This window comes from Bombyx mori, chromosome 11 (assembly GCF_030269925.1).
Source record: "Bombyx mori chromosome 11, ASM3026992v2".
Lineage (NCBI taxonomy): Eukaryota > Metazoa > Arthropoda > Insecta > Lepidoptera > Bombycidae > Bombyx > Bombyx mori.
In genome coordinates this window covers 13489098-13508590 of record NC_085117.1, presented here as the reverse complement: position 1 = coordinate 13508590, position 19493 = coordinate 13489098, and the positions used below count along the sequence as shown (strand labels likewise).

The 19493-nt window shown below is 38.7% G+C and overlaps 1 protein-coding gene across 1 annotated transcript in view; it reads left to right on the top strand.

Annotated features, from left to right (window-relative positions):
- The first annotated feature begins 1264 nt into the window (after window positions 1-1264).
- The window catches only part of LOC101745689 (intraflagellar transport protein 172 homolog), a 37669-nt gene continuing 19440 nt past the window's right edge, over window positions 1265-19493 (top strand). Inside the window, exons 1-16 of the mRNA XM_038013762.2 lie at window positions 1265-1372; window positions 1903-2074; window positions 2990-3182; window positions 8080-8266; window positions 9236-9370; window positions 9843-10030; window positions 10290-10429; window positions 11452-11528; window positions 12361-12477; window positions 13129-13261; window positions 13884-14014; window positions 14654-14742; window positions 15969-16108; window positions 17155-17282; window positions 18557-18662; window positions 19257-19386. Of these exons, the coding sequence (XP_037869690.1) occupies window positions 1334-1372; window positions 1903-2074; window positions 2990-3182; window positions 8080-8266; window positions 9236-9370; window positions 9843-10030; window positions 10290-10429; window positions 11452-11528; window positions 12361-12477; window positions 13129-13261; window positions 13884-14014; window positions 14654-14742; window positions 15969-16108; window positions 17155-17282; window positions 18557-18662; window positions 19257-19386 (2105 nt within the window). The 5' untranslated portion in view covers window positions 1265-1333. The remainder of the gene's footprint in view (window positions 1373-1902; window positions 2075-2989; window positions 3183-8079; window positions 8267-9235; window positions 9371-9842; window positions 10031-10289; window positions 10430-11451; window positions 11529-12360; window positions 12478-13128; window positions 13262-13883; window positions 14015-14653; window positions 14743-15968; window positions 16109-17154; window positions 17283-18556; window positions 18663-19256; window positions 19387-19493) is intronic.

Here is a 19493-nt window from a genome sequence, read left to right as displayed (position 1 = left end):
ACGCATGCGCAGTACACATATTTTGCATACATTTATTCAACTAATAAAAATAATAAATTAAACAAAAAACGAGTAATTTCGAAAGAGAACAAACATGTTTTATATAAGAACAATCGAAAATGAATATTTACGAGTCATTAAGGATGAAAAAATAAAAAAAATTGCATTAGAGGGGCTAACTTGTAGGTATATTTTTAAATATATTTTTTAAATAAATATATGCAGAACAAACAATTATTAATAGTGAACAATCATGAACAAATGATGAACAAACGAATTAATAGAAAATAAGAATAAAATAGGAAAAAAAAATTTTTTTGAGGGGCTAACTTCATTCACCTTGTTATACATTTTCTCTGAGACCATAGTGTTTTATTTTTGTACAATTTTTCCTTGTTAGGCAAGGCAAGGGGATCTAAGCCCATACAGCCTTGTCTGTTCTATATATTTTCTGAAATAATTTTTCAAAAAAGTCGAAGCCAAGTCCTTTTTAATTTCTTCCTCAAATAAAAATTTCAATAAGGCCGAAGCCAAGTCTTATCATATTTTCCAATCATGACGCTACTCTTCGTAGACCTTTTTTGTATACTAGTGTTGAGCTACAGCTCACATTTCTTAATAAGGATGTACCCACTAACATTTTCCAGAATCCAGTGTTGAAATATTAGTGTTGAAATAGAATTAATACAACCACTGCTCTGCATTAACGCCGTAATGCGAATGTTCTACATTAGTATTGAATTTATGATGACTTTTAATAACTGACATGAAATTTATTATTTAAATTGCACAGTTATACATTGAAAGTCGACTCTATTGTGTTAATGGGATCAATTACTATTTTCTAGTACCATATCACTATATATTTTTTAATTGAATTAAAAAAAAACTTTTTAAATTGTCTAATCTTCTAACTATCTAATCCTGGCTAAATTATACTTTGAGAAATGTCCCTGGCTTCATGTATTCGTCTGATTTTATGAATAAGTTTTTAAGGGTAATTACTTATGGCTTTCGGGAACAGCTACCATAAGTTTTACACAATGTATATTTTTGAAAACGTCTCTGCCCTCTTATTTTTAAAATGTTCAACTTTATTAATTAATTTTTAGTAAATATTTCAGAGTTCATTACGGATTGGTAGATTTGCTTTCGGTTACCTTAAAAAAACCTAGATCATAGGTATCATAGATATCCTTTAAATACTGTACAGATGTTCAAAAAGATCTTAGTCACGCTCAACTTTTGTTTATTGTTTGTAGGTTGCTAGGTAACAAGTACAATCTACATTTTAGGTAAACAAGTTTTTATGCTGGTTATAAATTAAACCAAAATGAAACTGAAGTATTCTAAAACGTTTTTAGAAGCCCAGGTAAATAGTTTAAAATTTAAATTAAGTTATTTTAACTTAAGCGCCGAGTTATGGAGTAATGGTTATTGTTTCGTCACTTATTGAGCTATGGACTGGTGTAAAGTGTATGGATGTAAGAAGTCAGCGTTTTCTAAATATATGTATTTTTATTGCACAAGTGGCTGAACAAGTTTTCAGTCTACGTGATTTAGGTGGTTACCAGACCCATTTACATTACAGTGTGAATGCTGCCATCCACTTGTTATGCCGAAGAACCGCTAATTCTTGCACCAAATGTTTCCTTACGTTTGTCCCTAGGGGCGCTGTGCCAACTGCATACAAATTTAAGTTAACTTTTACGCTATCGTGAACGTTCAAAAACTCGCACTTAGTTCGAGTTGTTAGTGGAGATGGCCAAATCCAGTATAGAGCGCACCCAGTTGTGGTATCTATCGTAAATAAATGGCAAGGAGTGTATGATTAGAACCGAATGCGGTTCTTCAATTTACAAAATCCTCGACAGGACTCATTTCAATATAATTTGTTCACAGAATGTCGAGAATCCAATAGCAGATATATGCTGGTCTCCTAACAGTGTTAAATTGGCGGTGGCCACGTGTGAGCGTTTAATATTGGTTTTTGACCGTGATGGCGTACGCAGAGACAAGTTTTCCACGAAGCCTGCTGATCCGGCAGCTGGAAAAAAGTCTTACGTTATCACTGGTAAAACGACTTGTACTTACTATTAATAATACTTTGTCATTTACTATTAATGTCATATAAGTTATTTCAGTATTTTCGGTTATTTATGTAGTAGCATTTTGAGTCCAGAACATAAATGTATAATTTGAATTAGATATCAAGTAAAATAGGTATTTCACGATTTTGGATTTTCACGTTGGTTATTAGCATAAATAAATTGGTGGTTAATACGCCTTGGTGGTATGTGTATTTTGCGGAGATCCCCAAAAAAATCCCCGGCGCAGAAATCAGAATCGATGCTCGACGATTACATTGGAAAGAGCACCTACAGGTGTCGTGCTTTTCTTAACTTTTTTCTCTATTGAGTAAAAATCAACTAGTGATTAATGTTGAGATATGAGTTCTAAGGTCTCAGTATAATTACAACGGCTGCCCCACCCTTCAAACCAAAACGAATTATTGCTTCACGGCATAAATGAGTAGGAGTGGTACCTACCCGTGCGGACTCACAAGAGGTCCTACCACCAGTAATTACCCAAATAATATTTTTGCGGGTTTCATTTTTATTACACGATGTTATTCCTTCACCGCGGAAGTCATTCGTGAACATTTGTTAAGTACGTATTTCATTGACAAATTGGTAGCCGCCTGCGGGATTCGAACATCGTTGCATCGCTACATATGAATGCACTGGACGTCTTATCCTTTAGGCTACGATGACTTCAAAATTGATGTGCAATAAAGTATAATGTCTCCCGCTCTCTATAATGTAGTTGAACTAAAAGAAATTTACAAATGTCAAATTTTTGCCTTTATAAATCGTACTGACTTTTCAGTGTTAAGAAAATATAATAAATATAGAAAACAATGATACACGAATAGCAAATCTGCTTTTTAATTAATTAGTTAAATTTAATCATATTAAATTTTGTATAGGAATATCGTTCAGCGAAAATTCCGAACTGTTAGGAGTTGCACAGAGCGATAACATGGTGTTTGTTTATCGAGTGGGAGCCGACTGGAGTGGAAAGAAAGTGATTTGTAACAAGTTTCCACTTACCGGAGTCCCTGTGCAGCTACTGCGCGCTGAGAACGGATTTATCACTGGTACAAGCGATGGGAAAATTAGGTGATTTTGGAAGCAGTTCATTTTTGCATTTTCATCAACGCAGCGTTAAGTTTCTACACGCAGAAGGAAATTAAATTTTATTATTTGCATATGTTAACGTCGATCTGTGTATGTTCCCTATAGACATCAAAGCGGTTGGACCGATTTCGTTGAATTTTTTAGGAAATTTTGAGATTGGCCTAACGAGGAATCTTGTGAAGTTTCGTAGCTAACAAATCAAACCTACATCAAAGATCGGTTAGCAAAACGGGCAGTGTTAGACTAGTTAATGATGAAACGTAAACCTTTTTGGGAAGCCAACTATAACTCTTGTATCGAGATAGGAAAACAATGAGTTTTGAATTTTTTGTAGTCGTAAGTGTGAATTAAGTAGCGGTCAAAAACGGGTATTAGTATCAACAGTGGCTGAGTAAAACTGGCTAAGTGGAAAATAATGTTAAGGAAATTTTGTCGTAAATCGAAATAATTACTTAGTCTAGCCATTTTTTTTTTTTTTTTTTTGTCAGGAGGAAATCGCCGGTCTTCCGCCCTTCACTGGGGATGAAGGGCGGGGCATGTCGGAGTCGAACCGACTAAAACCTCCTGTCTCTCAACAACCAACGTCCAAACCTCGCATGAGACAAAACTCATGAAAAGGCAAAGGGGGGAAAGTGAAGCGTTTAGTGCGGAGCAAATCTCTCCCATCACCCTCCCCCTCGGGACGCCGGACTGGCGGTCGTCGGCGCCACGACCACCAGCCCTCTCGGTTGGCAGGCTATCCGAAGCCCGCCTAGATGGCGCCGGTTAGAATGGTCTATCCTACGGAATACCCCGCTGGGTCAGAACCAGCGTGGGTTGAGGATAGCCGGCCTTCCATCACCCGGATGCTCATGCATAAAACGCGTGCAGAGCAGCTTGCACGTCGTCTTCTTAGGCCCCCTTCGCCGGTCCCCAGGCCGACATGTGAGGGGACCCGAAACACTTAGAGGGCCAGGGCTTGGGCGATATCCGCCTCCCTGGCCCCCGCTCGACGGCGGCGGGCCTGTGCGTCTCTCACGCGCCCCGCCGCCTCCTTCTGCGAGATGGTGCACTCGCAGAAGTCGAGCATCGCCTTCCACGACTCGTCGTCACCGAGCATCGATGCCACAACACTCGGCAACGACAAGTCGTTTCCTATTTTTGCGACGAGGACACGGCGCCACCCCTCCCATGCGGGGCAGGCGACGAGCGTGTGCTCCGCCGTGTCCAAGTCGCAACCACAATGGTGGCACTCTGCCGTCGGCTCGGCTCCGATCCGGTGCAGGAACTCACCGAAGCAACCATGCCCAGTGAGCACCTGCGTGAGCCGGAAAGTGAGGCGTCCTCTGTCACGATTCACTCAGTTCACAAGAACCGGGCGAATCGCCTCGACGGTCCTACGACCAGCCGAAGGATCGGCCAGCCATCTAGACCATGACTCCAGTACGGACCGCCGAGATTGGGCCCTCCGCGCTCTGACCACACTGGGGCTGGGACGCGCCACGCCCCGTACACGAAGGTCAGCCCGCCACTGATAGTCAGCAGCGAGCGCCTCCGCCTCCAGGACCCAAGGCGGCGTCCCAGCCAGTACACACGCCGCCTTGAAAGAGATGGTGCGATAACCACGGATGACCCTGACCGCGATGGTGCGTTGCGGCCGTTGCAGCAGCTTCGCTACCCCCACGGCCAGGGAATGGCCCCACACGGGCGCCCCGTATAGGGCCATTGATCGCACCACCCCTGTATAGAGACGGCGCGTCACCTGGTCAGGCCCTCCAACATTGGGAAGGAGCCGGCTTAACGCGCCGGCCACCCCCAACAAACGAGGGACCAGATTCTGAAAGTGAGCACGGAAGGTCCTAGAATGAGGCCGAGGTACTTCAACTGCACCCCGACCCCGATACGGACGCCTCCAACCACGATATGGGCATCGACAGGTGGCACTCTCCGGGGCCTGTGGAACCACATGGCCTCGGATTTACTGAGCGCCACGTCGAGGCCCAATCTCCTGATTTTGCCGACGACATGCGCCACCCCAGCCGTAGCAAGACGGGCAGACTCAGCAAAACTCCCCCCCCCGGGCCACGACCAACGTGTCGTCTGCGTAACAGATTACGCTCAGGCCCGGGAGGAGGGCACCCCTCAGCACCCAGTCATACCCGATATTCCACAAAAGAGGGCCGAGCACCGACCCCTGTGGAACACCGCGCACGACCGGGAACCGGTGCACGATCCCACCGTGTCCGGTACACGTGACCGATCTGTCTTCCAAGTAGGAACCCACCAGCCGGCGAAGGTAGGGGGGCACTCCGTGTCGTTCCAGCGCCCCCCCTATCACGGACCAGGGCAGGGTGTTGAACGCATTGGCGATATCGAGTGACACCGCCAAAGCCACCCCACCCCCGGAAACGGCCTCATCCGAGAGGGCCCGCACGCGAAAGCCATAAATACTGTTACAAAGGAAAAAAAAAATCTATTGCAAATAACATTTATTACTTTTACAATGTGTTAGTTTAATACATAAATATAAAACAATTTAAAGTATAAAAAGCTTATTCGAAGTGGTCTCCATTTGCTGCAATACAGTCCTTTAAACGTTGAGGCCCTTCGATCAATAATATTGATCGAAGTTGAGGCCAGTTATCAATAGAAGCACGCACTCTTTCCATGGGAAAAATTTTCACTGCCAATCGTACGGATTGCTTTAGGGACTCCAAATTATCACGGCGCTTAGAGCAAGCCGTACTCTCTAAAACTGACCATAAATCATAATCCAGCGGATTAAGATCGGGACTACTGATTTGACACTAATATCATTGTAAGTGGAGAGACACTGGAGCTTGTTGATTCGACAGTTTTTCTTGGTATAACAGTTGATTCCAGGCTGCAGTGGGGTCCTCACATATGCAAGTTAGCGAATAGACTTAGTTCTGCAGCGTTTGCGGTAAAAAAAATACGAACGTATACTGATGAAGATACGGCACGTCTAGTTTATTTCAGTTATTTTCATAGTGTTATGTCCTATGGCATTTTGCTGTGGGGCAATGCTGCCGATGTCGAAACGATTTTCATCCTGCAGAAGAGGGCTATTCGTGCTATTTATAATATGCACCCGAGGGAATCCTTGAGGGACAAGTTTAAGGAAATCAAAATTCTAACTTTAGCGTCCCAATACATTTTTGAAAATTTATTGTACGTGCGTAAAAACATTGTAGAATTCCCCAGAGTCTGCGATTTGCATAATGTGAACACTAGGAACAAACATAGGCTTGCGTTACCGGCGGCTCGAATTAAGAAAATAAGCAACTCTTTCAGGGGGCTGGGTGTACAACTTTTCAACAAGATCCCACAAAACGTTCAACTACTACCTGTTCATAGATTTAAGAAAACTGTCAAGGAACGTTTGTGCAACAAGGCATATTATAAAGTTAAGGATTTTTTACTAGATGGCACTACGTGGGAATGAGGCGTTCGCTCCTGGCCTTTTCATTTTTCATTATTATTATTATTTATTTGAATTGTATTTTTTTGACTTGTCTTTTTGTATACTGTAAATATGTTTTCTTGTTTAAAAAAAAAAAGAAGAAAATAGTTGAGAAAATACATAAAAAAGCCCGCTGAGTTTGTTTCGCCGGTTCTTCTCAGGACTGTGGCTTTTTTGGAACCGGTGGTAGAGTTAACATTTTCTTTTACATTTTGACATTCAACAAGTGTGTTTTTGATGACATCCAAGTTGAAATAAATGATTTTGAATTTGAATTTGAATTTGGACTAGACGACGGCCAGTCTTTAGCTCTGATGAAGTCCGAAACGTTCGTTTTCAACCAAGACTGCGTAGACCGAACTTTATGACCTGGCGCCGAGTCTTGCTGGAAGGACCATTCTTGATTATTGAACATGGTGTTGTTAAGGGGCTTCACTACCTTCGCAAGAATTGTATCTTGATACACTTGTGCCGATGTTTTGATACCTTTTTCACAAAAGTATGGCTCAGTCACTCCTTCATAGCTAATACCCCACTAAACCATCACTGAAGTCCGATAGTGCCCACGTTGCACTCTGTCGACTAATTGGGAAGCTTCCTTAGAGCTTTGAGCATAAATACGGTCATTTTGTTTGTTAAAATGTTGCTCAATTGTAAAAAAAATCTCATCCGTAAACAAACATTTTTTATGACCTCCCTTTGCGTACCGCTTCAGTAGTTGTTTCGATTTTACCACCCTATTCTCTTTTAAATTATCAGTTAAGAAATGACCAGTACGTCTCTTATAGGCTGCAAGTCCTAAATCATCTTTTAAAATACGCGACATCGTTCTAGGTGTTATCTTCATCTCCCGAGATAAAATCTTTTGCTTTCGGACAGGATTTCTTCGAATTCTTTCCCTTACTGCTTTGACCACCTTTTTCGTACGAACACTACGTGAACGGCCAGATCTTTTTCTGTCACAAACAGAGGAGGTCTCATTGCACCTATTAATAGCCCGGTACACAAACCTTTTACTAATACCAAGCGTATGGAGAGTTTTAAAAATTGCATTTGGCTCCATACCTACTTTGTGTAATGCAATCACAGCGATGGGGTTCTCTTTATCACCCCACTCCATTTTAATATCTCAAAATATTGTACAATGTATTGGCGCCAAAATGAGAAAACTCAATGAGCAATCATATAAAAATGACAGATTCCAAATTCAAATGTAATATTTTGTTTATTTTTAATTGTAACAGTATTTCTGGCCAGACTAAGTATATAGCTACCTATCGATGTAGATAAAACTAGTCAGGTGGCAAATAGAAAAGGTGTAATAAGGAGTTCGTATTTGATTTATGCTTTTTTGTAGTTGTCAATGTTGTTCTATAATACATATCTTATTAATATAAATATAACATTCTTTACTAGATCCCTTGACTGTAAAAGTAACAAGAGTTCTGGTTTGTGGAATGTCGGTGCTTGCTGCGTGTCGTTAGCTCGTAGTGCGGAAGGCATGGTGGCTTCTGGACATGCCGATGGCACACTTTATGTCAATGGCCGATTGCTGCTGCGTTACGCACTACCGCCTACTGCTCTTGTACTACTACAACACAACGTAGGTATACTCTAAATAAGAATTTCCATTAAACTAGCTACGTCTAAGTGGCGTAGCGAGATTAACTCCCACCCGAGTCTCAATACCTTTTTAGCGTCCCCGTTTTTAGTTTTAGTGTTCTTTTTTTTGCTTTTTATTTACGAATTAAAATTTATTATATTACACTAGCACTAAATTTAAAAGTATTTTCCAGAAATTAATTATAATAAAAATAATCCAGCATTTTTTGTGTTGCGGGCCATTTGGCGCCCCTTTGTGAGTAGCGTCCGGGGTATGATGCCCCCTCCTTGCCCCCACCTCTCGCTACATCACTACGTCTAACTATTTAAAATCATGTAGTTTTTTTGTTCAATTAGAAAAAAATAATCAGATTACAGTAATGTTCATTTAATGTTAAGCAGCTACCGATATTTATATCACGTACAATCCGGCATTGGAATGAGCTCCCCTCCACGGTGCTTCCCTAGCGCTAAGACTTGTCCTTCTTCAAACGAGGCTTGTGGATAGTACTTAACGGTAAACAGCGGCTTGGCTCTGCCCTTGGCATTGATGAAGTCCGTGGGCGACGGTAATCATTCACCATCAGGTGGGCCGTATGCTCGTCTGCTTACAAGGGGAGTAAAAAAAATTACATATATTATCAGTAAGTACCTTATTTATGAAGTTGGTGGTATCCGGCCACGTTTCATTGTCACTATCACTGAGTATTTGAAAAATATAAATTCTTTGCTAGAAATTACAATGCGAATGCCCCCTTTGTTATATATGCCGCTATATACTGCGCAGAAAAAAGGAGGGGAAAACAGTCCAAACAAAAATGCTTCGTAAAGGTCACAGAAGAGGCCCTTTGAGATACAATTCTGTTAGACACTCACACCTAGAATGAACCATTTAGTCCAGTGAACAACATTGCTATAGGCCACATGAGTCTCTAATTTGACTTTTAAAACTTATTAATTTTATTAACAGCTAATCGTGGGGTCGTGTGACGGTCGTTTGTCTGTGTATGAGGCGCAGCGCGGTGCCTTGTTGCGTAGTGTCGAGCCAGACTTGCCTCCGGACGTGAAAGATATCATAGCTGCGGCACCGAGTCCATCAGGACAGGTGATGATTTGATTATTTTATAAACCATTTCAACTTATGTAAAAGAAATTTTCGAGTGTTGTGTGTATTAGATAACGTTTTCATAGTTTATTATTTATTTTATGCTTTACATTTTTCAAAGAATACCTGATAATTTTAGTAAACTATCAGAGTGACATAGTCGTTTTTAATAATAAATATCACATGATCATAGTAGAATCACCATGGAACCAACTAGGATTGTTCCAATATTTGTATCAGTGCATTGACTGATGATGAATACTTTCGCTATCCATGGGGCTTACGGGACTCGTACAAAAACCGGTCATTTTCAACATCGTGAGGAGGTTGCTCTATAGGCCTTATTTGCAATCTATTTTTTGAGTGGTGTTTTGTAGTTCGAGATGTCGTATTAGTAGTCTTCAAAACTTTAAATTAATAAAAAATGTTGCAAAAATAATTAAAAAATCTTGGCAAAAATATTTTATTTTAGACTATTGCGTTTGGTGTCTTTAATGGATGTCTAGTGGGAGAGTTGAAGGAATCCGGGTCAGTCGATTTATCAATGCTTCAAATACCGAACCTGTACGCCACTAGAGCGCTCGCTTGGAGTAGTGACGGCACTAAATTGGCGATAGCTTCACAAACTGGAGCTCTTATAGTGCTCGAGGCTGTTTTAAGGTAATTAAGATTTCCCTCATGGACCTATCAAAACCTCAACTAAAACAAAATTGTTTAGTAATCAGTAAACGTTCATTATATCTTCTCCTTCTTTAGTTGTATTTCACTACAAAATAAGATACCTCTATGAAATCCGTTTAAATTAGATCAAGATAATATGACCACAACTGATACTTAACCAGTACGTTAATTTAAAAGAAATTCTTTCCGCACTGAAATCTTTTGCAATGAATAAGGTGTGATTTTATTTAATAATTAGACGTTGGGTGTGGCGTGACACAGTGGAGGTGCAGCACGTGAGCTCGAGACAGTTGTTATTAACAAGACTAGCTAACGATGCTCTTCCGCTCACAGTTCTCACAAACCACGCTTCGGATATATTCGGCGTCCGTTTCATTGGTAATTTTCTCTATATATATATATGAATATTTAAACGCCAGTCTCTCTGTGTATGTCCTCTATAGACTCCGTAACGGCTGGATCGAGGAAAGCTCTAGAAAATCTTCAGAATGGCCTAGCGAGTGATCCCGTGTACTAGCGATTGGATCAATGTCCAATTAAGGATCGGTTAGAACGGCTGGCCGTTATTAGTTTAAAATCCATATAAATAAATCTTTTAATGTTTTTTTTTACTAACTTTGACGTTGCTTCGTTCGGGTAACTTGCAAGTTGCACATGTATGTACGTACATAACTATCAAGGCTAATGGATAATAAATTACTTTGACTCCATGTTTCCAATTAAATTGTAATAATAATTTTATTATTCTACTTAACTTGGCTTGCTATTTAAATGCGTATTCTTTTAGTCAACTAGGATTTATTGTAATATGCGACTTCATAAAATCGTTGACACTAATGGTAGCATTGTCGATTAAATTGTTATAAAAATATTATTAGGCAACCCTTCCGTTGCGATGTAGTAGACCGGTCTATCGTACTTATCATTTATTTATAAATAGGTAGATAGATGATGCAGGCCACCTGATGTTAAGTGATTCACGGATCCTACAGAAATGTTGTCACCCTCTTGAGCGATGGGAACGGAAACAATTGTATTATATAATTTCTGTCATACCCAGAATGAATTATTGATTCGCGGCAGAAATAATTATACCGGTACCTACAAGAGTGGAAAGGGAAATGTAGAAAAAAAAATCGTGTGAGTTCTGTGCTAGTGGTTTAGCACAAGTACGCTATTTTTGCTTTGAGCTGTCGTCACAAGATTAGGGCTGCCTTAATTATCGGTGATTTTTATCTGAAGATAAACATAATATGTAAAAAAATGAAAAATGAAAATGTGTTCCAATATTCATCCATTTGCGATTATTCCTGTTATGCTAATTCCACGCAAGGCATGGAAAGATATATCACAAACAAAAAACTATTGCGTACTTTAAGTTTGATGATATGTTGTCACAGGGAATGACTGGTATGCGGTGTGCAGGACTAGCAACACGTTGATCTTATGCGATATAGCTCGTGGACTCACCAGTGAGGTAAGATTCTATAATTATACAGGGTGTGAATGAATCCCTTCTGAAAATGAAGGATAACCGTTGATTCTTTACACGATAATAATTTTTATAGAACTTTATGGAATTTGTGATCGAATAACTGTAATTTAGAATTTAAATGCACTTCTAGATAAATTGGTGGAATTACTTTAAAAACATTTACATATAACATGTAAATAATTTAAGCTAATACAAAGATCTCCTTCTTTAAGTCTATGATCGTACGGGCATCGCAGGATGTGATTGAAGTGGCTTACCTTCCAGTTTTGGTCACGTTAAGTGGCGGAATTACGAAACAAAAAATAAATAGTATCTAGGCTTTGCTTAACTTAATATTGTGTCTGATTTAGGTTGAATTAGTACGTTAATTTCATTATTGCCTCGAAAACTGTCCCCTGGCGGTTTTATTTACTGTATCCAGTAAGATTATAAACAGAAGCTATAATAGTTTGATAGTTATTTTATAGCAAGATTCGTTTTTGAAAATTGATGATGTTTGTGTCAAACATTGCGAGTATTTTATTAGTACAAATGATTTACCTAGTCACATACCCTCTCACATAATCTTAAGCGGTTATGGTAGCTAATATGTAATAGTATAATAACAGGGCTACCATACAACTTGAGATATTAGGTCGAAGTCCAGTTGCATTTAAAGCTGGTCATCCTGCTCTTCAGACCACAATGTGTTTACCACCACAAAACCACGCTTATTTCTCAGTAGTTGGCATCAGCAGCATGGCCAGAGTGTGCATTTTACTGTGATTCGTTTTATGCAAAAAAAATTATTATTTGTTTTTTAATTTATTTGTAGATACTATGGACGGGTAGCGGAGAACGTATTTATGCAGCTGTCGGTGGAGCATGTCTGATATATCGCGCCGGTGAACTGAGTGTTGTCGAATACGGACTTGATAAAGTTCTACATACGGTAAATGCGTATTTACTAAACTGTACTATATACTTTTTGGAAGTACCAATATTAACCGTTTATTGTTCTCGTTTACATTTTAATCCGAAATAGCTTGAAACACACCTATAAACAAACAAACCTATATCTAAACACTAATTTGAAAGTTTGTAAAATGAGTTAACGCCTTTCTATAATTTTTTTCTGATTACGTGCCTGGTGCCTTACGTGCGTGATTTTACCAGTGATCCAATGTTCATGCTCGTTTGCATTTTTTCTTAATTTTTTACTGACATATTTAGTAAGATGTTAGTACTAAGTAAATTCGTTCCACTGTTATGACTTTTATTTATATATATAAATGAATTGCTGTTCGTTAGTCTCGCTAAAACTCTAGAACGGCTGGACCCATTTGACTAATTTTGGTCTCGAATTATTTGTGGAAGTCCAGAGAAGGGTTAAAAAGGTAGACAAATATGAAAATGCTCGGAATTAAATAAAAAATAACAATTTTGTTTTCCCTTTAATTTGTCCCCCGTCGGACGGATTCCTTTTGTTTGTTTTAAGTTTATTTTATACAAAAGTTTAAGTCTTTTATTTGTCGAGTGAGGCACTACGAAGTCTGCCGGGTCAGCTAGTCTATTATATATTCATTTCTTCGTACGTCCGTAGGTTCGTACAGAACGTGTGAACCCTCACGTGATCAGCGTGCGGATCAATGAAGCTGGTTTGACGAAAGGGGACTGCAAATACTTGGCATATTTGCTAGATAGACAAACTATTGCTGTTGTAGATTTGAGCACAGGTAATAACGATCATACTATGAGCTAGACAGATTTGTCATTAACATTTTATTTGTTTTATTCGGTGTTGAACTTGATAACTTGAATTTTAATTTTATTTGGCGTGTATGGGGGAACGGGGTCACGGCCCACTTGGTCTAAAGTGGTAATTAGAGCCCATAGTCGTCATACCGTGAATAGGACGTCAGCATTGAGACATAAAGTTGAAATTTTAATCATATTGTATAATATCTATTATATCCTTCAAGCCATATATTATTGATTCGCGGCAGACATGTGAGCAGGCATTGTTTCAATTGTATTTATATAACGGTTGTCCCAGCCTTCAAATCAGACCGCATGGCTTCTTCGTGGCAAAAATAGATATGATCCAGGGAGATTGACCGTAATTTAAACTACCAGAATATTATATTATACCTGTAGTATATTTATAATGACGTAAGTCATGTATTCAATATAACTAACTGTAAGTGAGGGTGTCTTAAAAAATAAACCGGTATTGAACCCACTTGCGTGTGTTTCACTACATGGTGGCAGCAGTGGGTTCACTACAATACCGACATAGCTTATTCTGTTAAGATCGATATGAAGCGTGGCTTGGTGCACACTTGGTTTCTGTACCAGGTGCTCAGTTGGGGCAGTGGTGGCACGAGGCCCGCGTGGATTGGCTCGAGCTGAACGAGACCGCGCAGCTGTTGCTGCTCCGTGACACGAGGAGAAGACTTGCGCTACTGCGGTTACCGTCTGGTGATAAGGTTTTTAACATATCTTATCGTTCTGCAAATCTAGCATAACCCCTCGAGGTTAATAGAATAGGAAGAAAAAATATCTATAAGCGTGATATTAAATTATCGGACATCTTCGGAAGTCGAAGTAACAATTTTAATGGAGTAATGTTTAGAAATTCCTTAAAGCCGAAACCTTTACGAAACTGAATATTTAGGCCATAAAATAGACAGATCAATGATACAGATAGATACGTAGGATATTCTATTTGGTACTCGATTGTTATGAACAAATTATAAGATGACGGAGTCAAGTGTAAAATTATTATGAACTCAAATTATGTGTATTTAATTGAATATTTCGTAAATAAAAAGAAAAAAAGTATTTAATCAAGCCGCTTTTATTGAATCAATAGGCAGAAAGATATCAGCTGCCGTATTGAAATTAATCATATTATAGTAATTTAATTTTAGGATGACCACAAATTTTATTTTTAAAGGTACCTTAATATTATTTTCGTTTTTTAAGTCTAAAGCAGGGAAAGCCTACGTCCAGCGGTGGAAGTCTGTGGGTAGATAAAAAGCTAGCTTTTTCCAAATCTATGGTGTTTCGTGATTCGATCGTGTGGATTTAATCGTTTTTTAAAAATATATGTATCATTATTGTAGGAAATTATTGCGAGTGGCGTAAGTTTCGTCCAGTGGATTGAAAATAGCGATGCAGTCGTGGCTCAAACGCCTACGCATCTTTTTGTGTGGTATGTGTGTTTACTTCGATATGTGAAACTAGTTGGTATTAAATTTAATAAAATTAACCAATAAGGTCTGGCCTAAAGATAATGACACTCTTATTGCTCTACAACGTACATATTTTACATTTATATCTATCATTATTTTTGTTATCATGAAACGTTAGGTGGTCTGGTCTTTCAGTTACATTGGAATAACGGCTAACCTGACTCTTAAAATGAAACGCATGTATTTGCAAACTGTCCGTATTATTTATGTACATCTATGATCCCCATATCTATGGTTCCCGCCATGTACATAGGAGTGGCATTCTATATACGAAAAATCTTATCGGCAACTACTTGTTAATATTTCTTCAAGGTACACTAACATTATATTAGACGCCTGCAGCTCTAACACTAGGAGCAGATATAGGGACTCTGATAGCCGTATTTGAAGTTGTCGAAGAGTTGATGTGAAACTTAACCCATAACATCAATCCGCTGAGTTTCGAAGAACTTCTTAGCTGGTTGCGATTCGTATCTGGCAGTAGATGCATTTGTGAAGCAGTTGCTCTTGGGCTGTTAGGCCTCTTGCGGAGACGCTCGAGGGTCTGTTAGCAAATTCCACCTGTCCTGATGAAGCTAGAAAGGCCTCGGGGAAACCAGCAATTCTTTCATTTGAAAAAAAACCCTTCAAGTTTCAAAAAAAACACCTTCGAATCTATTGATATAATTTTCTAATTTATTTAGTTGATTATGCTCGAATCTCGACATGCCTACATTAATATATTAAGATTAAATTTCTATATATTTTTTTTGTTTTTTAAATTCGTAGTATAATCACGTTTCAACTTCTTTGTTTTCCTACCTAAGCTGATGGTCTTGATATACCATTTTGGCGTAACCGGGCGAGTAGGTGAGTTCATGGGGCTCAAACCTGACGTTGTTGCTAACACGAACCCTCGTAAGCGCCGTGTTTCGCAGAATCTATCACCGGATCGGAAACGCGACCCACTGAGAAGACCCAGTGGGCTGTGTCTATGGGTTAATTTACTTGTCGAGCCCTTTATCGCAAGCGTTGAGTTCGACCAGTACGATGACCGGTGCTTGGGCACCTAAAAGTACCGTTAGTGGATCGGGAGGATTCGAGATGTCGTGTTTTGGGCGACGTCGACTGTTTACCATTCGTTTCGCAGGATCGAGCAGTTTTCAACTGATTTTAGGGAGTCATTAAGTATGTGCCCTTATATTAGGTATAGCGTGTCGGAGTCGGCCAGCGTGGAGATGATTGAATGCGGGGGCGGGCGCGCGGTGCGTGCGACCGGGCGCCGCGTGCTGCTCGACGGAGCACACGTGCCTTGCGTATACCTAGACGAACACAGACTTACTTTTAGTACGTAACTACAACTGAATATGCAATTTCGAAAAGGGCAAATGTCGCATATTTTGTCAAATACGTTTTTTCATATACATGTAGTTTTGAGGCTCACCTACACCCATTTTATAATAATTCCAGTAATTTTAATTGCTAACTAACACTAAAATATATCTCAAAAGGTAATATTTTAAATTTTACACTGCTTTAGAAAATAATCAGTTTTTGTCATTTCCTGAACATTTTATATTTTCAGAGATGTGCTCTTTTCGAAATTGCATATTCAACTATAATATTCTGTTATTTATAAGTGCTTGTAAGAGCAGGACTTTTTGGCGGGAACGCGAGGAGTGAAGTAGTGTGATTTGTTTTATATTATCTATTTAGTGTTTTTTCAGGTTTAAATGTGTAATAAAGGTGGTTTATTAATTGTTTAATATCTGTGAAAGTGCAGAAATGTGGGAAAAAGGAAACAAAGCCCCTAGACGTAACTTCTCGGGATCCTCCAAAAAGGTCACTGAAAAAATCTTAGTAAATGATCACTATTTTACTAAAATTATATTTCATCCCATATCATCTCGTTTCATTTAATTTCACTCCATATTATCATTTTTCATAAAAATAAGAATATAAATTAAAATAAGACATGACTTATAGGTCTTAGCTACTAGGTTATAAAATCCCTTAAAAAGTAGTAGCAGTAGTAGTAGTGCTGCTTCACTAACTGTATTGGGTAGGCACTGACACAAAGGATGGGTAACACAGTGAGTATGAATATGTACTGCCCGGAGTTCCCAAGATTATCGAAGTCTCTACTAACGTGTTTTGAACAACAATGATGGCCTAAAATCACAAGCGACAGCGATTTTGTCGAATTGTAAGGCGGTTGCCCAATGTCGTAAAAGGAGTTTTAATTATGAGCTCACCTCAATTAATTGGTTATTTTTTATTAGATTGGACTTCTCAAGCGTTCGGCCGTTTATTATCCAAAATGAATGTTTTTTTGTTATAAAAGCGACATTATTTTCTATTCTTGATTTAGTATACATTAAGTTTTGTTTCAGATAACGCTTTGCGAAGTGGAGATTTAATGGGTTGTGCCAAGTATTTAGACGGCGTAACGAACAGCGCTGACGTCGCACCGCTCTGGAGGCAGCTGGCCGAACGAGCTCTGCAAAATGATGATATACAGGTCAGATCATATTATATTATCGAGAGTGTTTAGCGGTAACCAGTGTGCTGTGGCATAGCCTCTTAGAATCAAGTCAGTCGTCGGTTGTCCTATTAATGCATGCAGCGATTTGACTGACTCGGTGGTGCCAGCCGGTAGCGTCCTTGACTGTTGGACCGTAGATTCGATTCCTAAATAGAGCAAACATTTGTGTAATTAGCCGGTTTATTTGCTTTTTATTTGAGTATTTAATAATATCTATATGTGTACATGTGTACTACTTAGGACAGTTGATCTCTACCACTGACAACATGCAAAAGGAAATTGATAGAAGAATTGCCAACACATGGAAGAGGTATTGGTCCCTTAGTGTAGTTATGAAAGACAAAGAGATGTCCATAAAAGATAAAAGAAAAATCTTTAACTCGTGCATCCTACCCTGTTTGACGTACGGTTGCCAGACATGGGCGTTAACTGAAAAATTAACAAATAAAATACAGGTATGTCAGAACAGCATAGAAAGAAGTGTCATTGGTGTCAAGAGAAGAGACAAAGTAAGATTATCGGAAATAAAAAGACTTACTAAATTTAAAAACGCTATCCAAATAAGTAGAACGCTGAAGTGGAGATGGACAGGACATATCTTAAGAGAGAAATACGAGAAATGGACCAAAATAATTACAGAGTGGTACCCACGGGATGGCTGTAGAAAAAAAGGAAGACAGCCAAAACGTTGGGAAGATGAAATAAGGAGTGTCGCCGGCCCGCATTGGAGTCGAATGGCCAAAAATCGAGAATATTGGCAATCTTTAGAGGAGGCCTTTGTCGAGAGACAAGCTGTTTTTAAAACCACACCGAACGCCGAACGGAATAATTGATATTGATTATAAGTTGCACTTAAATTTAATTTATTATTAAGTAATGTATTAAGTTAGTAAAACAGCAATAAAGGCTTATTATTATTATTATTAATATTATTATTATATGTGTACATATTTACCTAAAAAGTCGGTATATTAATCACCGGTACTCATAATACAGGGTACCCTAGTTTGGGGTTAGATGACCGACCGTGTGTAACCTGTTCTCGGTTATTATTACTATTTATTCTAATAATATTATTAATATTTATTCTAACTATACTGTGACCTTAGAACTCATATCTCAAGGTGAGTGACGGCATTTGCGTTATAGATGTCTATGAGCTCCGATAACTACTTCAAGCCAGGTGGGCTGTGGGCTTGTTCATCCATCGATGCAACAAAAAATTAATCTAATTTGAACTTTTTATCTAGTTAGCTGCAAAGTGTTATCGAGAAATAGGCGATGAATCCAGAACATTTTATTTGGAGAAGATTATAGAAGCTGCTGCGGCTGAAGGCGATGGAGACGTCGCTGCAGGTAATACTTTTGTCCTTATTAAAGATTTGCCAATAAATAATTCATTTCTTAATTACATAAGTATGAGGCTATGTGGTGTCCAAGAACGTGTTGTTTTTTTTTCATTTTTTGAAATTTATGTTTGGAATAAATGTTTATTATTATTATTAATGGTACCTCGTGTTTCAAGGTGTGGATGGTGGTATTCACTTTGTGAATACTTTAGTAGGATGCAGTAGTAGTACAACAAAGATTAAAAAAAAAAAATTCTTCTAAATTTAAAAAAAACGAAAGAGATAATGTAATGCTTTACTCAATTTACAATTTATTTTTAGTTTTATTCATTGATAAACCGAAATTCGACAACAATCACCAAAACCCCCAGATTCTAGATTATAAATGTATAGTCTATCAGAAGATAACATTTAAGTTTGTTGGTACAAGCAATCTATTAATGTAAAATTGAAACTTTTCGAAATTTTACCAAAATCCAAACGAATTTCAATCGTTAAAGCTTATAGCATAGATTTTTTCATTAAATACAGATTTAACTTGCACACTATGTATTTGTATAGACTATATCCTGAACATATTATATGTAATTATTGTCTATAGGTCTGAGCAGCGCAGAAGTTAGGGCACGATTAGCAATATTCAATGGGGACCTAGCGACGGCCGAAGCCTGGTATGCGAGACGATCCGGTCACCCTGAACGCGCCATCGCCATGTATAAGCAGTTCAACAGGCTCGTGTCTCAATATTTACTAACAAACACTAAAACCTTTGTCGAAAAAAAAACCTCTTATATTGTAATTTAAACTGTGTTCTTTAGTTTTTACTTGTTTTCCATAC